Raw genomic sequence first — 21,414 nt, 5'->3', positions numbered from 1 at the left:
TACTGACAATGCACGTGCAGTTGGTTCCACCTGTGCCATTCCGACAACGTGCGCGCAGTCTGACAGTGCACCACATCCAACCAATAGAGTTGGAAAAGAGCAAGCCAGTCTTATTTTTACACTTTCGACATTGCCCCTGTATTCTACGAAAGACCCAATATTCAGTTTGTGTACAAGAATTTGAGTAGTTGACTAGGCCTAATGGCTCAGTGAGTTGAACGACTGCCGAAAACAAACGCATTGATGTGCAAATCATGAATTCGAATACCGGCAAGAATCGCCCCGCCACCCCCCCCCCCAACGCAACAGCACCACTCAACGCTACAGCACCACTCAACGCCACAGCATCACTCAGTACCACTCAACGCCACAGCACCACTCAACGCCACAGCACCACTCAGCACAACTCAATGCCACAGCACCACTGAATGCCACAGCATCACTCAGCACCACTGAATGCCACAGCATCATTCAACGCCACAGCATCACTTAGCGCCACAGCATCACTTAGCGCAACAGCATCACTCAGCACAACTGAATGCCACATCACCTCTTAACTCCACAGCACCACTCTATGCCACAGCACCACTCTATGCCACAGCACCACTCTATGCCACAGCACCACTCAGTGCACAGCATCACTCTATGCCACAGCATCACTCAACGCCACAGCACCCCTCAACGCCACAGCATCACTCAATGCCACAGCATCGCTCAACGCCACAGCATCGCTCAACGCCACAGAACCACTCAATGCCACTGAACGCCACAGCACCCCTCAACCCCACAGCACCCCTCAATGCCACAGCACCCCTCAACGCCACAGCACCCCTCTATGCCACAGCACCCCTCTATGCCACAGCACCACTCTATGCCACAGCACCGCTCTATGCCACAGCACCACTCTATGCCACAGCACCACTCTATGCCACAGCACCACAGCATCACTCTATGCCACAGCATCACTCTATGCCACAGCATCATTTAACGGCCACAGCATCACTCAACGCCACAGCATAACTCAACGCCACAGCATCACTCAACGCCACAGCATCCCTCAACGCCACAGCATCCCTCAATGCCACAGCATCCCTCAACGCCACAGCATCCCTCAACGCCACAGCATCCCTCAACGCCACAGCATCCCTCAACGCCACAGCATCCCTCAACGCCACAGCATCACTCAACGCCACAGCAACACTCAACGCCACAGCATCACTTAATGCCACAGCATCACTCAATGCCACAGCAACACAATGCCACAGCATCACTCAATGCCACAGCATCACTCAATGCCACAGCATCACTCAATGCCACAGCACCACTCAACGCTACAGCACCACTCAACACCACAGCATCACGCAGTACCACTCAACGCCACAGCACCACTCAACGCCACAGCATCATTCAGCACAACTCAATGCCACAGCATCACTCAGCACCACTGAAGGCCACAGCATCACTCAGCACCACTGAAGGGCACAGCATCACTCAGCAGTACTCAGCACCACTGAACGCCACAGCATCACTCTGTGCAACCATTCAACAATAACTGGTTCTAATATGTTCTCTCAATGTTTCAAGCTTTATTACAAATGTCACAAAAAGATGTTAATATTTCACTTCTGTTGTTGGATTTTCATCACAATAAAATGCACTGAACATAATCTTCCCAAAAGTTATTTACAAAAGTTTAAGCTATTGCCATTATAAATTACAATAAGTTTTAATTAAGTATTAATTATTTAAAAAAATAAAAGCCATTGTTATTTGTAATGTTAATACATCTAAGTCATGTAAATACAACACCTATTGCATTTCAAATGCTATAGGTGTCACGTTTGCAAAAGTTAAAACTATTGGCATTGTAAATGACAAAGCTATTAATTTCGCTATTTTCAAAACCAACACATAAATAAAATATTTGTCATTTACAATACCAATAGCTCAAACATTCCTAATGGGAGACCTATTGCATTGCAAATGCTTGTTGAAATGGTCACCCCACTTTTTGCATGAGATCTGATGCAATTTTGACAGAAGTGCACTGGGTTCCTGCTATTTAGGTCTGCAGTACCAGATCTCTTTCCCTAAAACTACAATTGTTTCCTTAATTGGCAATACCCTTAGCACCCCTTGTAAGTCCCTAGTACATGGAACCCCTGGTATCTAGTAAAAGGAGGCTAAACAGAATCCCCAAGGGTTACAGCATGTATTGTGACACCCTGAGGGACCCCTCAGAACCAACATGGAAACTTCCATTGCAGGCTGCATGCCATGGTGCAGAGAAAGGTGAAGACACAACATGGCATACTTCCTGTGTGTCATGACTGCAGACGCTGCATGTAGTATAGGCAAGTCACCCCCACAGCAGGCCTTTCAGTCCTAATCTAGGGTGCACTATACTACGTGGACATATCTGCATGAGCAGGTATGCCCCTGTGATATCCAAGGCGATTCTTGGAGATTATAAGTGAACAGGGAAGCCATTTTAAAAGCATGCGCTTGACACTTCCCAGATACATGATGGCTTCACTGAAACGAGAGATGTTTGGTATTAAACATCTTGTATTAATAAACCCACACTGATTTCAGTGATGGGTGTATTAATACATGCACCCAGAGAGCACCCTAGAGATGCCACCTGAAAACCTACTGACTACTAGTGTGCTGGATGACTGGTGTGTACCAGCCTGCCACCACAGATCGGTTTCTGACCCCTTGCAGGTTCCAGCCTGCACTCTCTAAGGGCAGAAACAATGCCTGCTCCGCCCTGAGGTGTTGTCACCTCCTTGAAGCAGGACGGCTAAGTGATCAGCATATCAAGGCAGGAGGCTTCAAAAGCTTCTCCAGACATGGGAAATGCCACCCCCTACCACGGGTCCAGTACAAGCGGGAAAATGAACTAGTCAGAAGGCCAGTCCCCTGTCATGGTAGTACCAACCCTAAGGCGGGCTACCTGAAGTGAACACGACTTTTAGATTCCACAACTTTGTTTTGGCAGAATTAGGATCTCTGGGTCAGGGGTATGCCCACATCCCACAGGGAGTGGTCATACAGAGGTGCAGACACCTTAAAGGGTAGCCCATTGGCTGCTACCTGTCACTCCATGTAACACCCCTAAATTGAGTATTTAGGTGGCACTCCTGACACCAGAAACTCAGCTATAATGGATTGAAAAAGAGAGAACAACAAACACCCACAAGAAAATCGGGAACCCAACACTGACTGTGGACTTTTTTGTGTCAAACCCGGCTTGCCTGCACCATGTCTCGATAATCACGACCTGCGACTTCTCCTACAGCTGACCAGCTCCCAAGAACCCCGGGAGACTGCCAGCCCTTTGCAAGTTATCAAAAATCTCCCTTGGGATAGAGGAAGTACTTCCCTGCAGTCCGCAGGCACTGGGAAGCAAGGTCCGGTTCACTAAGTTGCAGCTCACTGGCCACCCTGACACTGCAGCCCATCAGGAAGACGTACCTGTGTTCCTGAAAGTCAGACCTGTACCCCACCAAGTGAGAGGACACCAAGACAAATCTGAGCCGCACAGGACCAATACCCAGGATACGGGACCCCTTGCAGCAAACAAAGACTGTGAGAGTCCAATCCGGACTCCAACAACACAGAGACCAAGCGGCCATCGAGGAACGTCAGCACCTCAGAGACCCACATCAAGAGTGGCCCAGCTGTCCTGATTTTGCACCCTCAAATGGCGAGACTGATGACCGGAAGGCCCCAGGAAGCAGAGAGCCTAGCTGACCTCTTTGCTCTGCACCCAAGCCCTCCAGTCTGGTTACCAACAAACTCACTGTGCTCCCTTGACCCCCCGGCCCCATGAGACCAGAGCTCTGTTGGGAGCTTTCAGGCTTGTCCCCAAGTTCCCTTCTGCAGACTGTTTCTATGTGGCCTCCCCTTCTCTTTACTGGTGTACCGTGCACAGCTACCAACGTTACGAGCACCACTGCACCTGGACGCCCCAGGACAGGTAAGGAGTAACTGCTGGTAGTACTTTGCACCTTGGCTCCCTAAAGACCTTAAGAACCAAAGGAGACCCCCCAGAAGTCGACCCTAAATACTTGTATGGTATCTATGCCTTTTCTCCCATAGGAAAGCATTGTGTGTAAAGGTGCATTTAAGTAACTGTTTTACTTACCTGCAAAATTCAATATTTAAAAAAGTACTTACTTGCTATCGAAGTTCTTGGTATCAAAATGTATATAAAAATACGACTTCTTTTTCAAATTGGTCTCGGATTTGTTCTTGAGTGTGTGTCTTATTGATTGCCTCTGGGAGTACAGGAACTGCTTAGCACTACCCTCTGATACGCCTAACTGCTCGCCCAGACTACCACAAAAGAGAGCATTTGGGAAATTACCGGTGCCTCTATAAACCAATTGGGGTTTGCCTGGACTCTTTACACAGTGTACCTCCTTTTGGTCCACTATATAAAGAGCCAGTTTCCTACAGGCTTGTGCTGCAGAACTATCTAATTAAATTCTTGCTCAGTGCAGCCAGCAGAGCAGTTCCTCATTTCCACAGGCTGCAAAATTATGCTTTGCTTCACTGATCGATCTATCATAGCTATCATACCTAATTTATCAATCCCTCCATCAATTTATTGGCTAAAATCCATCCACCCATCCGTCACTGGGAGCCCTGGGACAGATAGTTCTGTGGAAAGAAAACCTGGGAGATAACTTTGGTGGGACATGGGAAGTAGGATACACAGGGAGTGTGACACATAGGTACAGAGGACTGAGAGAGAGCTCCAAAAGCAGAGTAACATAGGGGTGAGTAATAGCAAACACAGGTGAAAAGAGACATAGGGAAATTAAAAACGAGTGCAATCTGAACATTCAGAATCAATACAACCCCGACAAGAGACCGAGCAGTCACAACAACTGTCTATGAAGACATTAGTAAGCACACATCAGGTCAAGTGGAAAGGAACAAAGACCACTGACAGAATAGAGATCAATTGTTACCCCCCCCCCCCCAAGAAACTCTATTGTGTAAACCCACTAATCTGCCCATAAGAACCTCAGCACCCTGAGGCCAAGAAACTGGCATACTATAAACTATGAGAAAAACACGTAAAAGAAAATACCACCAGTAAACTGTTTAAGATATGGACATTTTAGAGACAAGGGATTTCAGAGATTGTGACAATCAGGGCACTTGTTTGACTGAAGAAGTGGACAGTTTGAAGAAGAAGTCTATTCTTTGTGCAAGACCAGTCATTGATCTTTGTATACCTTACAAGATGTTAACCAAAAGGTATATTGCCTCAATTAGGAAAAAAAGTAAATCTCCTAGTAAATGCATTCATATTGTGGACCTTCCTGGTTGATATTTCTTTAATGGCACGTCTAACAAAGTTCGAAATGTTACCCTTTTTTGTCATGGTGAATATAAACATTTTCACTCTTCACTATGAGAGCTGATGCAACTAATATATTAATTTCAATTCAAATCACCATCATTTAATCTTTATTTGCATGCTAGTGGTATACATAAAAGCATATTAAAACAAGCATTGGAAATGCAATAGGTCTCGCAGCATTAGAGTTAGTGCTTTTAGAATTGTTTATGGTTTTTTTTTTTAAATCGTTAGCATTTTTGTTTCCTGTAGGCAATGCTAAAGAATTACAAAGAAAAAAAGCCATAAACAAATCTAAAAGCTCTAACTCAAACGCAGGAACATTAACTAATTCTCCCACAGTCACAGTATACAGAAAGCCTGTGCGGTTTCCTTTTAGTATAATGACTCCACCTTCTGAGTTGTTTTCTGTGAGTAATGTTGAGAGGTCCCCTCTGAGGTCGTTACGGATAATAACGGCAGCTTTCGGCCCTGCGTGTTGCCTTCCCTGGACACTTAAGTAGCTGGCTATGAGATTGTTGGTAACCGAGCAAATGAAAGGCGTTTGTGCACAGCCCTGGGAGTTGTCACAAACACACCTCTCCTCCCCCCAGCCTACCTCTCCCGACACCACACCCCCTCACACCACCGTGTTGATATGCAGGTAGAGGAGAGAAGCACTGAAGTGAAGCTTTCCAAACTGGGCAAACTGGTTTTGACGGTCCCGGGACAGTGTCAGAGTGGGTAAAAGAGGAACAAGATGTGGCGTGGTGCAGCCTTGCTTCTGCAAGATTAAAAGAAGTCGCACAGGCAATGACTCGTAACGTTTTTGTCACGAAATGAACTAAACAAAATAGAAAATACATCTCAGTCGCTAGATTTAAAACACGGACTTCATGCAAGTATTTATTTAATTGATCGTTTTTTATAGCGCAAACTTGACGGGTATCAGAGCGCTTTATAAATTTGCAGAGAGCAGCACAGTGATAGAAACAAAGTCATATATGAAGAAGAAAAATACAGGATATAGCACTTAGCACCCATAGAAGAGAGGGTGCGATTTACAATGTTCAAGAGCAGAGGGGATAACTCACTAAAAGCCAAAAAACGTGTGTCTGGTCACAGAAAGCAAGCTAGACGCAGCTGGGACATCGGACTGCCGAAAGGCTTATTTTTTGTTGGGACTGTAGCTCCAGCAAGAGACTTACAATGACAGTCAAATGGTCGGGTTAGGCCCCTAATAAAGTGCCGTGGCCAGGGGAGGGGTTGAAGCAGCGCGAGGGGGCAGGGATGCGAGGAGGAAGTCCTGGGAGGGGGGAGCCCGGGCGGGGCCGCATCTCTACCAAGTTAGCCGAGGGGACTGGTGGGGGTGGAGAAGGGGGTTGCTGAGGCCAGAGTACGGAGAGCGATGCGGGGGTGATAGTTTGTTTGTTGGTTTTGGTAGCGCGGACTTTGCAGTGGGTTGGCGGGGCGCGTCTCGATGGGAGCATTAAGGATGCGTGAGGAGAAAATTATAGGTGAAGGAAGGCAACGTTGAGTTGCGTGAATGAATAGTGACAATGGTGAGCAGCAAAAATACATGAAGTAGCAATCGGTACATTATAGGAGGAAAAGTGATATGTGTGCAGGTTTCAGAAGCGTACAAAGTGCAGGTAGAGGTACAATACTGCAATAAATGGCAGACACTTCAGAACAAAAATAGTGTAAATGAAATGGGCACCGCAATAAATTAAAACTAGTCAGTCACAACACGGGTAAAGTGTGGGCTGTAGTATTTCGCAACAGATTCGGGGAATGGAATTCACGGAACGTGTCACACAAAGATGCGCGATTATAGTAGGCTGGGTTGTGACTCGTACGAGTGGTATTGTACAGGGTCTGCGTTCACTCGAACAGAAAGAACGCTGCGGTCTTAAAGGTCTGATGCCTCGTGGTAGAGGAACAGTGGGGTCTCCTCTCACTTAGTGAGGTCTTGAATGTGTTTTAAAGTGGGCGGCAGAGCTCTTTAAGACTACCAATTTTCGCAGAAATCTTGCAATCTCATAGTCCTGTTTCACCCGTTTCAGACGTCGAGAGTGTGAACATGTTTAGAAATAAGCCTCCGCGCTGAAAGTAGAAACAAGGTCACAGCAAGATTAAGGGATTTGTCCAAAATCACGGGATGTTCAGCCAACGCTAGGACTCAGCTAGCGGCAGGCAGGCAGGGGAGGAGGGGGGAGGAGAGTAGGGGAGGCACGGCCTAGCGGCCGTGCAATCAAGTAGTGAGGGGGCGGAGCTGGGGGAGGCTGTGGAAGAGAGTAGGCAAGGCGACACGGCGGGAGGGGGCGGAGCGGGTAAACAAAGACGGACATGCACGCGCCCGTGACTTTTAAGGTCAATGCGCATGCGCATAAGCTTAATGCGCATGCGCATTGACCTTAAAAGTCACGGGCACTGCAAGGAATCGCCACGATTCCTTGCAGTGTGGATAAAGAGTGGATAACTCGCAATACTCTCGCCTTGCTCGATGCGCATGCGCATCGACAGGCGAGACCTAAACACAGTTAAAGAACTATGTGCACCAATTCCTTCATTTCCCTTAAATAAACAACTAGCTTTAGAGAAGGTCCGAGGTGAAAGCAACCCTCCTCCTCATAAGAGCAAAAGAAAAAAACCCAGTTATATCATTGCTTAGCTAAACAAGCATTTACAATGCAATGGTCTCGGCATTGTTAAACTTAGAGCTATTGGCATTGCTCATGACAGGGACGGGTCAATAGATACTTTTATAGATACAGCAAGGCCCACATTTACTAAAGGTTTGTGCAAGAGATCTTGTGACACAAGTAGCAGAGTAAATCAATTTTTGCATGAAAAACGCCAATGCAGTCAGGCACAGGCAATCGGTATTATGGTATATTGCCTGAAGTACCTATTTGTACTGGGGGTTTTCCCTGAATCACGCATCTTCCATGTCTGATGTCTGTGCTGCTGTCTAAAAATAGGAATGTGTACTGGAGGATGTACAGGGAGTATACGGTAGGCATGGCTGGCTCACTTAGTGTGTGTGCAAAATGGAGTGAGGAATAGGAAGCGGCGTCACCGAGGCTGCTCACTTTCACTCTGTATAACCCGCGGCTCGCCGTGGCACACATACTGCGCAGTGATGTCGGGGTGTGCATGGGGAATGGGGGACTAGGAAAGGGCTGTCACCGAGGATGATGAAGACACTTCTTCAGTAACTTGTCAGATCGATGTGGTCACTTGCACTCTCTGTACACGTTTGTCACCGGAACAGGGGGCGTTAGAAAGGGCTGACCCCGAGGTTAGTGAAGGCATCTCTCCTGGGGCTTGCACTTCGTTGTGAATTACTTTCACTCAACCCTCGTGCGCCAGCCTCCAGGCGCAGCGCACAGTAATGAAGAGGCAGAGCAGAGAGTGTTCGGGAGGTGGGGGCAAAGGCGGTGCTGTCTCTAAGGCTGGTGAAGGCATCTCGTCGGTCCCACATTAGTTAGCCCGTTGGAGGTCTCTTGCTCGCTATGCAGACGTCTCTCGCGTGCCACTGCGCAGTGATGGAGAAGCAGGAATCTGTGTGCGTTGGGTGGAGGGGTGAGTGGAGAGACATCTCTTCGAGTCACTTTGAGGGGAGGGGCGCAGCATCCTTTGTGCTGGAGCGGGGCACTGGCGGAGAGTGAAGAAACACAATGCCGCAGACTCCTCCATCGCCGCTGACATCTCGCTGCATCAGTACCGCCAAGCCGAGGGCTCCAGACCGCACCCCACCCAGAGATGTGCAGAACGCGAACGGCGTTTCACATCACTGCACGTTCGTCTCCCTTTGTCATTGCATTTTACAATAGGCAAATACAAGTTCGTAAAAGCTCTTGTGCGTGTGTAAGGAAGATCAGATCGTGTTACTAACATATAAAAACAGGAAATGGGTTCCATTGTAGAACTTCCTTTTTGCCTGTGAAAGGTTGTAAAAACACGTTACAGCTCTTGAAACGATAGCCAATCCTCGTCTGTAAGCCTGCCTCCGCCTCTCCCGCACTCAGTCTCCTCTTTAGCAGCGCCGCGCGCTGGTATGCAGACTCCCCCTGCATTCCAGCAGGCGCGCGTCGCGATCCGGGCTGCATTAGCACTGTGGAGACCAGACCTGGCCGCGCGCACAACGTTATCCTATGGGGAAACGCTGCGCGTGGCCAGGTCTTGTCTCACTTCGGTGTTCTCAGACTGCTGAGACGCCGACAATAGTTCTCTGGCGAGAACGTGCTTTCAGCGCGTTACTAGCCGAGACCTAAAAAACGTTGATTATGTACGGTACATACAAAAATTCATTCAGGAAAATTTGTTAATACATTATGACATACTTTGAATAAATGGCTTACTTCAGAAATAATCCAACTCAATAGCAAACCTTAAAAGAAAGTCCAATTGGTCGCACACTGCTTGTCCTACCAGCGTGTTGCCCCAAAGTATTGTGGTCCATGAAGTAAGCATCAGCGGGTGCACCTCTGCCAGAGTCTTGAGCAAAAATCACTGTCGCGTTGGCCATCCCTGGACACGTGTTTCGAGGTTGTTACCTCTCGTCAGCAGGCAATAGGCATATATGTAGGGGTGCTGCGTAGGCTGCCAAAAAATATTCTCAGGTCCGGTACCGCTCGTGGCTCGCAGGTGCGTAACCCGGGCTCGTCAGCCCCACCAAACTCAAGGGAGCTTGAATATAAAAGAAAGTCCAATTGGTCGCACACTGCTTGTCCTACCAGCGTGTTGCCCCAAAGCATTGTGGTCCATGAAGTAAGCATCAGCGGGTGCACCTCTGCCAGAGTCTTGAGCAAAAATCACTGTCGCGTTGGCCATCCCTGGACACGTGTTTCGAGGTTGTTACCTCTCGTCAGCAGTGAATAGGCATATATGTAGGGGTGCTGCGTAGGCTGCCAAAAAATATTCTCAGGTCCGGTACCGCTCGTGGCACGCAGGTGCGTAACCCGGGCTCGTCAGCCCCACCAAACTCAAGGGAGCTTGAATATAAAAGAAAGTCCAATTGGTCGCACACTGCTTGTCCTACCAGCGTGTTGCCCCAAAGCATTGTGGTCCATGAAGTAAGCATCAGCGGGTGCACCTCTGCCAGAGTCTTGAGCAAAAATCACTGCCGCGTTGGCCATCCCTGGACACGTGTTTCGAGGTTGTTACCTCTCGTCAGCAGGGAATAGGCATATATGTAGGGGTGCTGCGTAGGCTGCCAAAAAATATTCTCAGGTCCGGTACCGCTCGTGGCACGCAGGTGCGTAACCCGGGCTCGTCAGCCCCACCAAACTCAAGGGAGCTTGAATATAAAAGAAAGTCCAATTGGTCGCACACTGCTTGTCCTACCAGCGTGTTGCCCCAAAGCATTGTGGTCCATGAACTAAGCATCAGCGGGTGCACCTCTGCCAGAGTCTTGAGCAAAAATCACTGTCGCGTTGGCCATCCCTGGACACGTGTTTCGAGGTTGTTACCTCTCATCAGCAGGGAATAGGCATATATGTAGGGGTGCTGCGTAGGCTGCCAAAAAATATTCTCCGGTCCGGTACCGCTCGTGGCACGCAGGTGCGTAACCCGGGCTCGTCAGCCCCACCAAACTCAAGGGAGCTTGAATATAAAAGAAAGTCCAATTGGTCACACACTGCTTGTCCTACCAGCATGTTGCCCCAAAGCATTGTGGTCCATGAAGTAAGCATCAGCGGGTGCACCTCTGCCAGAGTCTTGAGCAAAAATCACTGTCGCGTTGGCCATCCCTGGACACGTGTTTCGAGGTTGTTACCTCTCGTCAGCAGGGAATAGGCATATATGTAGGGGTGCTGCGTAGGCTGCCAAAAAATATTCTCAGGTCCGGTACCGCTCGTGGCACGCAGGTGCGTAACCCGGGCTCGTCAGCCCCACCAAACTCAAAGGAGCTTGAATATAAAAGAAAGTCCAATTGGTCGCACACTGCTTGTCCTACCAGCGTGTTGCCCCAAAGCATTGTGGTCCATGAAGTAAGCATCAGCGGGTGCACCTCTGCCAGAGTCTTGAGCAAAAATCACTGTCGCGTTGGCCATCCCTGGACACGTGTTTCGAGGTTGTTACCTCTCGTCAGCAGGGAATAGGCATATATGTAGGGGTGCTGCATAGGCTGCCAAAAAATATTCTCAGGTCCGGTACCGCTTGTGGCACGCAGGTGCGTAACCTTCTCTGCCTAATAATTGTAAATATCTCAAGGCCACCCTACATTGAACAAAACAATTATTATGAAAAAAGGTTTAAAAAAATGAGGCAGGACAAATCCACCCAATAAAGCGAAGAAGGGTTTACTCTTGGGCACCGTCACGAGGTAGAAGCCCCCTCAAAGTATCATTAGAATATCCTAAGAGGAGCTGGAATAGATGGTGAACCATACCGGCCCTAAAATGGAAGAGAAGTGGCCTTTCCCATCTCCCCAGTTTCTTGGTCCGATACGGCGCCATACACACAATCTCCTTCAGGGCACAAAAGTTGGAAACTTTGACCTTGCGGTATTCGAACCCCTCCGTCTATAGGAGTCTTTTTCCCTCAAAAAGTGATTTTACAACCTTTTTATCTGAGGAGGATAACAAAGCAGGGAAATAAAACAGCTCTGGATGCTTTGATCTTTCTGAAAATCGCAGACGTAGGCCAACCAGGGTATTGTGTTGCCTCTATCCTCTTGAAGACAGTCGATGATAATTCAGGCCAGCAGCAGGGTTTGCCCAAACTGATAGCCACAATAGAACAGGGGCCAATTTAATGCGACCCTCAAGAAGGGCAGACCAAGTTCACTAGCGGAGGTCTGGCACAGAATTGCCTACATATAGGCGTCTCCTCAACCTGTAAGGGATGACAGGTGGAATAGCCCAGGCTCCAAACGATAGGAACACACTGCCTTAACAAGCGATAGGAACACACTGAGAATTTTAAATGGTATTAAGGGGGGACACAGCCGTACGACCTACTGTCCATGGGAAATTCAGGAGGGCCCCAGCTGCCCTCGATAGCTTCAGATTACAGGCAGTAATGTGAGCACCCTATTCACCTGAACAGTCGAACATAACACCCAGATGAGGGAAAGTATGCACACTAGTTGCTTTCCATCACAAACTACAGAGGGCACATTGTGTGTTTAAGACCATATGCCATAATGCGAGATTTACTCAAATGTGTGGTCAAATTCAGGTTGATCATAAATTCAATGAATGAATCCACCAGCCTCTGAAGTGAAATGAGAATGCGAGCCGTGAGAACCACATCATCAGCGTAATTAATGCGGGCAAGGTTGCACAGCCTATTTTCGGCACATAATAGCATACAAGAGAAATGGAGTCAGATTATTGATATGTAAAATAAACAGCAATGGTGCCATCACACAGCCCTGCCGCGCTCTATGTGCAAGACTCAGAGTTCCTTATCTTGGCCAAACCCGCCCTAACCCTCAGATGCTCATGTAATGAATGCAAAAAAATAACTAGGGCAACATCCAGCCCCATATACAACAGCACCCTCCATAGCTTTCTACGGTTCACTCAATTGAATGCTGTTAATAGGTCCATAAAGGCTAGGTTCAGTGCACCTAACAGTATAATTCTCAAAAATGAGGTGAAAATTAAGGCACTGCTTTACTGTACAAAGAAGCCCTGTAAAGCCATATTTGGCTAGGTTGCAGTATTTAGTTCTCACCAGACCATTATTGGATCCTATTAAAGATGATCCTAACAAAAATCTTTACTGAGGTGACAATCAGAGAAATGGGACGGGAGCACTTAGATTGGTTCTATTTTTCTACTTAAAAATGAGGCACAATCGTTGAGAAAGACCAGGAACTCGAAAGGTTATTGGCCGACAGATTATTGAATACAGTAGTCAAAAGTGGTGCCCAGAGTTCTGTGTTACATTTAACCAGATCTAAAAGGTACCTCATGCGGCCCTGGGGATTTGGAGTTGTGCTTTTGGCGATGCCATCTTCCACTTCGTCAATGTAGAATACTAATTTCGGATGCAGGGTAGACAAATTTATAAAAAAAATCATCAGGCATTAAATTATGCTCAGATGCACCATATATGGTTCAAAAACTGCTTGACCCTATCAGTGGCATTAATGTTGATACTGAAGTTAAGATCAGATGTTACAATTACTGAGTGTGCTCCAAAAGGTTTTATGATTTTTTTGGGGTGGTGGCAATTATGAGATGATCCTTGTTGTTATCGTTTAATCATTGTGAAATAAAATTGGGCTGTTTTCTTCTTGACAATAAAATCCCAAGAGATTTTTTGAGGCAGCAAGAGTAAGTACGCCATATACAAATCTTACATATATTAGGAATATTGTTATACACTCGATTTCAATTCAGCTGATTTGTATGTGACTTGGACCCTATGATATATGGCGAGATTATTACTTAATACAAACATTTTAAGAACACAAGCTATTTTCGTTGGTAAGTTTTATGAATGTTGGGTGATCAAGTACATTTGTTTTCAGTGTTTGCACAATGATGTACATAATTTGCTGTCATCAAGATTGCAATTGTGGATGAATACAAGTCCATCCCTTCTATTAAAGTTTTGTAATAGTGCATTTTCAGTAAAAGAACTGTTTTTCGCATTTGCCCACCATAAAATGAGCAATGTTTGCACCTACGTTTACAGTGGTCTAATAACTCAACTACAAAGTCATGTGTCATTCAAATTCAGCTTCTCAAATTTGATTTTAATCTGGCAATCCAACATGCAAAGATGTTACATTTGTCTGTGTGCAAGAAAATGGAACATAGTAGATTTGTAACCTCCTGAGCAATCTATCACTGCCATCCGAGTTAGGGCTATGTGATCCCGAAAGCTCACGAACTGTACTTTGAGGAATTATGTTTCTAGATTAGTCAAGTAAAAGAGTTCACAACCTAAAAATAATTATAATAATAATTACAGGAGATTTGTTTCACAGGGCATGCCCCTGAAAGGCCAACGTTGTGGGGTAGAGTCAGCCACAAGTCTTTCTAATGCATTAATAACATAGTAAACCTCTCAATTGTTCTAGACATTAGCCAACCTGTAACATTTTTAATGTAATAAGATTTTTAAGCTAGCCAGTCGGTACGGATACAGAGATGAGTGTGGGACATCATGCCACTTACCCTGACCAACACGGAGAAGAGAGACCTGCAGCCAGGAGCCAGGTTGGTATAGGGGTCCAGCAGGTACTCATGCATGTGAGGATGGGGAAAGAGTGCCAGCTTAGACAGGACAGACGTCACTTGTAGGTTCAGCTCGTAAGGCTGCAAAAATATAACAGTATTAAAGAATTGAAATGGCGGCTCCTGGCAGTGCTACTAAAAGTCTGGGACAAAGCAGAGAAATATCCGCACTTCACACACATGAAGTGACATAAACCAACATTTGTGGACAAGAAATACTGATTAGTGAGAGCAGGCATCCCCAACACCTCCAAGAGAGATGACTAGCAGAGGACAGGAAGAAAGGATGGACACGCAAAGGATGGATGATAAGTGCAGGAAAAAAAGGGATGCATAGCACAGGCAGGAGAGCTCAATAAGAATTGAAGGCAGGATGAGAGACGGGCAGAACCTGAACCTGGACAATCCATCTCACCATCTCTCCTGCAGAGGAGATGTGTGCACATAAAGGACATGGCTCTATATTAGGTGCAGTAGATGGAACTAGGGACACATTCAGCTGGCAATCGGTCGGACAAATGAAACAGCACCAATATCACTGCCAATGCACAGTTTTTACAACATTTGTGTGATTTGGGTCTTGGTGTTTTCAGGTGTACCTGTTCACAATGTCTGATGAATCTGGATTGAAGGTTTAATTTAATTTTCTAATAAATGAGAACACGTTTATTATAATCATGTTTAAGTTTTAATGTATAATTCCTACCTTACCACTACATAAATCCGCACAATTTGTGAATGAACATGATAGTGAAGATTAAATACACTTTGAGATTTTGTTGTTGTTGTTAATACCTTAGTAATTCCATAATTGAGTTTAACATTCTATAAGTCGCAATCCTCAAAAAAGTGTTTTTGCTTTTTTGATGATCAACTCAGTTATCACAGGGTAATTGGGCAGCTTTGTAGAACTTACATGAACTAAGAAAGCAGCACAGTTTTAAGGCCTTTCAGGCATGTTCTACCCATTCTACTACTTTAATGTTACAGAGGGAATGGGAATTGAATCACGCAGGAGAATCTATCAAAATCCAATGTAGGAGAATATTTGACATTTCTTAACTCCTTTTTCAGAAATCCAAGGACATTCGATACCTTTCATTTTGCTACATATCATGAATCATTCTATGAAGCAATTCTGAATAATGCAGGGAGCGCTACAAAATATCAATTGAGCACTTGAGTGCTTCAATTATACGATCATTAAATTAATCATTCAGTCTGTCAAGATGGAAAGTTGTTCATTCAATTCATAGATACATGAGAGCCATAATGTTAACTCTTCAAAAGACTTTTATTCTTCATACACAAAAATCCAGCCCAGCCAATACGTTTCTTCCATCCAAGTGAGCTTTATCATGGATAAGGAATATGCTACTTAACAGTATGCATCTGTTCTTGGCATGTAGGGCTGCTGATATTCACATCTTGTGCATAGATCGCCGCCTAGTGTTGGGTCCGGATGATTGCACATTGTTGTCCTGGAAGAGTCTTCGAAGTATCACGAGATAGGTGGCTCCTCCCCTGGACTACAGTGCGCATGGGCATCCTCTCCACCCTCAGATTGTTTTTCGCCATTGTGGCGGGGTTGGAGTATGATACAGTAAGTGATGTCCATGCCAGAGAGTAATTCTGAATGCAACAGCTGCGACGGGCACCGGGGAGGAGGGAGGGCGATGTGACTATCAGCAGCCCTACATGCCAAGAACAGATGCATACTGGTAAGTAGCATATTCCGTTTGAGGCATGTGGGCTGCTGAATTCACATCTTGTGCATAGAATGTATAGCAGTCTCCTCCTAGCGGTGGTTGCCCGTGCCAGCTGCAGCAGTTTGAAAAAGAGTTTTGAGTACAGCCTGCCCTACAGCTGCCTGCTGTTTGGAGTGTACATATACGCAGTAGTGTTTGGTAAATATATGTATGGTAGTCCATGTGGCTGCCTTACATATGTCTTCTAGAGGAATGTTTCCTAGGAAAGCCATGGATGCCCCTAGCTTGCGTGTTGAATGCGCTCTTTGGGGAACTGTTAATGTGCGTTTAGCTTTTTGATAACAGATTTGTTTGCACTTAACAATCCATCTGGCTATACCTGATTTGGAAATGGGGTTGCCTTTGTGCTGTGGTGAAAAGGCAACAAACAGCTGCTTAGTCTTTCTGAAAAGTTTTATAGTACAGGAGAGCTCTTTTAACGTCTAGGGTATGTAGAGCTCTTTCTGCCACGGAATCAGGATTAGGGAAGAATACTGGCAGTTCTATAGCTTGATTGATGTGAAACTGGGACACCACCTTCGGCATAAATTTAGGGTTAGTTCGCAGCACCACCCTATTTGCGTGAATCTGTATGAATGGCTCCTGAATAGTTAGGGCTTGCAGCTCACTAACTCTTCTGAGTGACGTGATCGCCACTAGAAAAGCCACTTTCCACGTTAGGAACTGTATCTCACAGGAGTGTAGAGGTTCAAATGGTGGTCCCATTAGTCTGGGTAGAACCACATTGAGGTTCCAGACAGGTGAAGGTGGGTGTCTTGGAGGAATGATGCGTTTGAGTCCCTCTAGGAAAGCTTTAATAGCAGGTACTCTGAAGAGTGAAAGGTGCTGCCTGTTCTGAAGATAAGCTGCCACCGCAGCTAAATGTATACGGATGGAACTGTAAGCCAGATTGTATCTGTGTAAATGTAAGAGGTAACATATGCTGTTTTGAGTAGATGCATCCAGCGGATTTATGTCATTATTGGTACAATAGATGACAAATCGTTTCCACTTCGCCGCATAGCATGCTCTGGTAGTAGGACTCCTTGCCTCTTTGATAATATTCATACAGTCGGGAGGCAAGTTTAGGTAACCAAACTCTATGACCTCAGGAGCTAGATCGCAAGGTTCAACTGTTGCGGATCCGGGTGTTGAATGTCGCCATGGCTCTGCGTTAAAAGACTGGGTGTTAATCGCAGCCTTTGATGAGGAACCACGGAAAGTTCTAGGAACGTGGTGTACCATGGTTGCCGTGCCCATGTTGGAGCAACCAGGATTAGTGTCAGTGAGTGTTGTCGCAGTTTGCGTGCCACTAGTGTTATGAGCGGGGCTGGTGGAAAAGCGTATGCAAACTTGCCTGACCAGTTCATCCATATCGCATTGCCCTGAGACTGCAGATGTGGAAACCTGGCGGCGAAGCTTTGGCATTTTGCGTTTTCTTTTGTGGCGAACAGGTCTATTTCTGGGTGACCCCACCGCTGGAAGTACGGGTGTAGCACTGAGGGATGTATCTCCCACTCGTGCATTTGGTGGCTGTGTCTGCTGAGCAGGTCCGCCATCTGGTTGTCCCTGCCTGGGAGGTGTTCCGCCATGAGGAATATGTTCCTCTGAATGGCCCACTTCCACATGCTTTGCGCTAGATGTGACAACTGTGGAGAGTGTGCCCCTCCCTGCTTCTGTATGTAGTACATGGCAGTCATGTTGTCCCTCCGGATCAACACAACTCTGTTGCACAAATGTACTTTGAACGCCTTCATTGCCATAAAGATTGCCATCAGTTTCAGCAGGTTGATGTGCATCCTCTTTTGCTGTGTCGTCCATAGTCCCTGCACTGTGTAGTGGAGGACATGCGCTCCCCATCCCAGGAGAGATGCGTCCGTCGTTAGCACTATTTGTGGCACAGGCTCTTGGAACGGTCGTCCCCTGCAAAGGTTTTGTGGGTTCCACCAATGCAGAGAGTTGTATGCGCGACCGGTCACCAACACTAGGTCTTTTAATTGTCCTTGAGACTTGTTCCACTGCCGTGCTAGGCACTCCTGAAGCGGACGCATGTGTAGTCTCGCGTGAGGGACTATGAAGATGCAGGAGGCCATCATGCCTATCAACTGCATAAACACCCTTGCTGTGAGCGAGTGTTGGGGTCTGAATTTCTGAATCAGTAATTGAATGCTGTTGATTCTTGCTGAGTTTGGCTGCGTCTTTGCTGCCAGCGTGTCTATTGTTGCTCCCAGGTACTGTTATACGTGGGCGGGCTGAAGATGAAACTTTGGGTAGTTTAATGAGAATCCGAGGCTGTGGAGGAGGTGAATAGTGCGGGACAGGTGGCTGGCACATTGCTGGGCTGACTTTGCTTGGATAAGCCAGTCGTCCAGATAGGGGTAGACGTGAATATGGTTCCTCCGTAGGTGCGCAGCTACAGTCGCTAGGCACTTGGTAAACACCCTGGGGGCTGTTGTCACCCCGAAAGGCAGTACCTTGAACTGGTAGTGCTGATTTTGGATGGTAAACCTGAGATACTTCCTGTGTGCTGGATGTATTGGTATGTGGAAATACGCATCCTTTAGGTCTAGTGTTGCGAGGAAGTCTCCCTGACTGAGTAATGGTAGAACTTGCTGTAAAGTGAGCATGTGAAAGTGTTCTGACAAGATGTATTGGTTTAGGGGCCTGAGGTCTAGTATTGGCCTGAGAGACCTGTCCTTTTTGGGGATTAAGAAGTACAGAGAGTATACCCCTGTACCCTGTTCCTGTATAGGGACGAGTTCTATGGCCCCTTTTTGCAGTATGCTGATACCTTCCTGCTGCAATAAGTCTATGTGCTCTGCGGACATAGGACGGTGTTTTGGGGGTATGTTGGGTGGAGTGGATGTTAGTTCTAGACAATAGCCGTACTGAATAAGTTGTCTCACCCACCTGTCCGTGGTAATGCTTTCCCAGACTGGCAGGAACTGTTGTAATCTGCCCCCGACCGTTGTTATATGGTCTGGGGGCAGCGACAAGGCGTCACTGCTTAGTATTGGTGGAGGATCTGGTGTTGTTATTCCCCCGTCCTCTGCCTTTACTGCTGTTGCCACGGTATCCACCTCTGTTTGTTTTATTATAGGTGGTTTGCGTGTTCCCTTTATTATATTGAGTCTGCTGGGACGCCTGGCCTCTTGTAGCTCCTCTGTTATTGGAGCGACGAAAGGAACCTCCTCTGAATTGTTGGGACTGCAAGGCCCCCATAGATTTGGCTGTCTCTGTGTCTTTTTTGATCTTTTCTAAGATTGTGTCCACATCAGGGCCAAATAAAAAAATCAGGGTTTACCGGCTGATTTAATAATGTGGTCTTAATCTCTGGCTTGAACCCCGAGATGCGCAACCAAGCATGCCTTCTGAGCATGACACTAGTGTTGATGGCTCTGGTTGCAGTGTCTGCTAAGTCCAGCGCACATTTAATGGATGCGTTGGAGATTAGTTTCCCTTCCTGTATGAGTGTTTCTGCTCCTTCCTTGTAGGCATCAGGCAAATGTTGTAGCAGTTGCTCTAATGTGTCATAGTGTGCCCTATCTTATCTGGCTAGTAGGGCCTGTGTGTTGGAAATTCTCCAGACGTTAGCTGCTTGTGCAGCCACCTTTTCCCAGAAGCCTCTAACACTTTAGACTCTTTGTCTGGAGGAGGAGCATCACCAGTAGTTTGGGAGTTGGCACGTTTACGAGCATTGGATACCACCAAAGAGTCCAATGGCAACTGTCCCTTAATGTATGTAGGGTCCACAGGTGCCGGTCTGTATTTCCTTTCAATTCGGGGGTTAACAACCCTTGCTCTTGTGGTCTCCTTAAAAATCTCTCCTGCATGTTTGAGGACACCCTTTAACATTGGTAATGTTTTAACTGATTTGTCTGAAGTGGAGAAAGTGTCAAACAAAAAATCCTCCTCAATAGGGTCAGCATGCATGTCCACATCATGATTATGTGCTGCCCTCTCAATTAATGTGTTAAAAGCCGCCGTATCCTCTGTAGGCGAAGTTTTAACAGGGTAGGAAGGAGTATCAGGGATAGGTTGTGACTCCCCCTGGTTCATAGGGTCTGTCCAGGCTTGAGCCTTGTCATCCTGATCATTGTCCGCAGGGTAACCATATTGTTCATCATAGTCATACCCCATCTCCTCAGAGCGTATGGGTGAGTAAGAAGTGTCCTGGCCATGGTACTGAACACTTTCAAAAAGGACAGGCGATGTGGAAGAATCCCTTTTCTTTTTTAGTGGAATTTTATATGATTCCAGAGGATTTTCCGACCTTATTTTCCTTTGATAAATAGTAAGTGTTCCGGTGTCGGCGTCGATGTGGAGCTTCGACTGATTATCATAGGGGGGCTCCTGGTACGGAACGTCCGATTGTAGAGGATGACTCCGTTTCCCAAGTGATACAGTTTTGGGTTGTTCGATCCCAATTTTCGGATCGATGGCTTTAGGCCGTGCCGTTGGGGGCAGTCCGAATTTTATCAGCGGCTTCGGGGCCGGCGTTGATATTGGACCGACAGACTTCGTCCTGTCGTCGTGCTTCTGACCGTGCGTCGACTTTGGTGCTTGCGTCGGAGGTGCGCTCCGTTTCTTCGATTCGACCTGCTCCGTCGAGGTGCCTTTGGAGGTTGGCTCGAGGGCCTTAACGAGCTGTTGTTTGTCGACTCGGTGCCTCGGTTCGAGGTACTTTCGAGACACGAGTCCCTTGTTTGTGTCGCTGTCCGTCGACGCCGACCTCGTCGATTCGACGTGCTTTAGCGCACCAATCTTCGGCTCGACACCCTGTGTGGAGGACCTCGCAGGGTCGTCGACACGTTTCTTCGACGTCGATGCCGAGGTGTTTGCACTCTTAGATCCGAAGGCTGTCTTCAGCAGTTTCGGTTTCGTTTTAGCCACGATAGCTTTCGGTTTCGCTTTCTGTAGGGCGACCGATGGCTCGTGTGAGATATTCTTAGCCGGGCCGAGACGCGGGGCTAGAGAATGTTTATCGTGAATTTGGCTAAGGCCTTTTGGCGACGCCTCAACCCGAGCCTTTGAAATTTTTTGAGTGTCTTGTTTGGGCCCAGTACCCACTGCTGGCCCTGGTTCATCACTCGAGTCGTCATCG

At 46.9% G+C, this 21,414-nt stretch overlaps 1 protein-coding gene across 1 annotated transcript in view; it reads right to left on the bottom strand.

Moving 5' to 3' along the window:
- FHIP2B (FHF complex subunit HOOK interacting protein 2B) overlaps positions 1-21,414 on the bottom strand; it is a 148,539-nt gene that overhangs the window by 22,522 nt on the left and 104,603 nt on the right. The window contains exon 15 of the mRNA XM_078666360.1: positions 14,503-14,643. Within this exon, the coding sequence (XP_078522486.1) occupies positions 14,503-14,643 (141 nt within the window). The remainder of the gene's footprint in view (positions 1-14,502; positions 14,644-21,414) is intronic.

This window comes from Lissotriton helveticus, chromosome 11 (genome assembly GCF_964261635.1).
Source record: "Lissotriton helveticus chromosome 11, aLisHel1.1, whole genome shotgun sequence".
Taxonomy (NCBI): Eukaryota; Metazoa; Chordata; class Amphibia; order Caudata; family Salamandridae; genus Lissotriton; species Lissotriton helveticus.
This window is presented reverse-complemented; position numbering and strand designations above follow the sequence as displayed.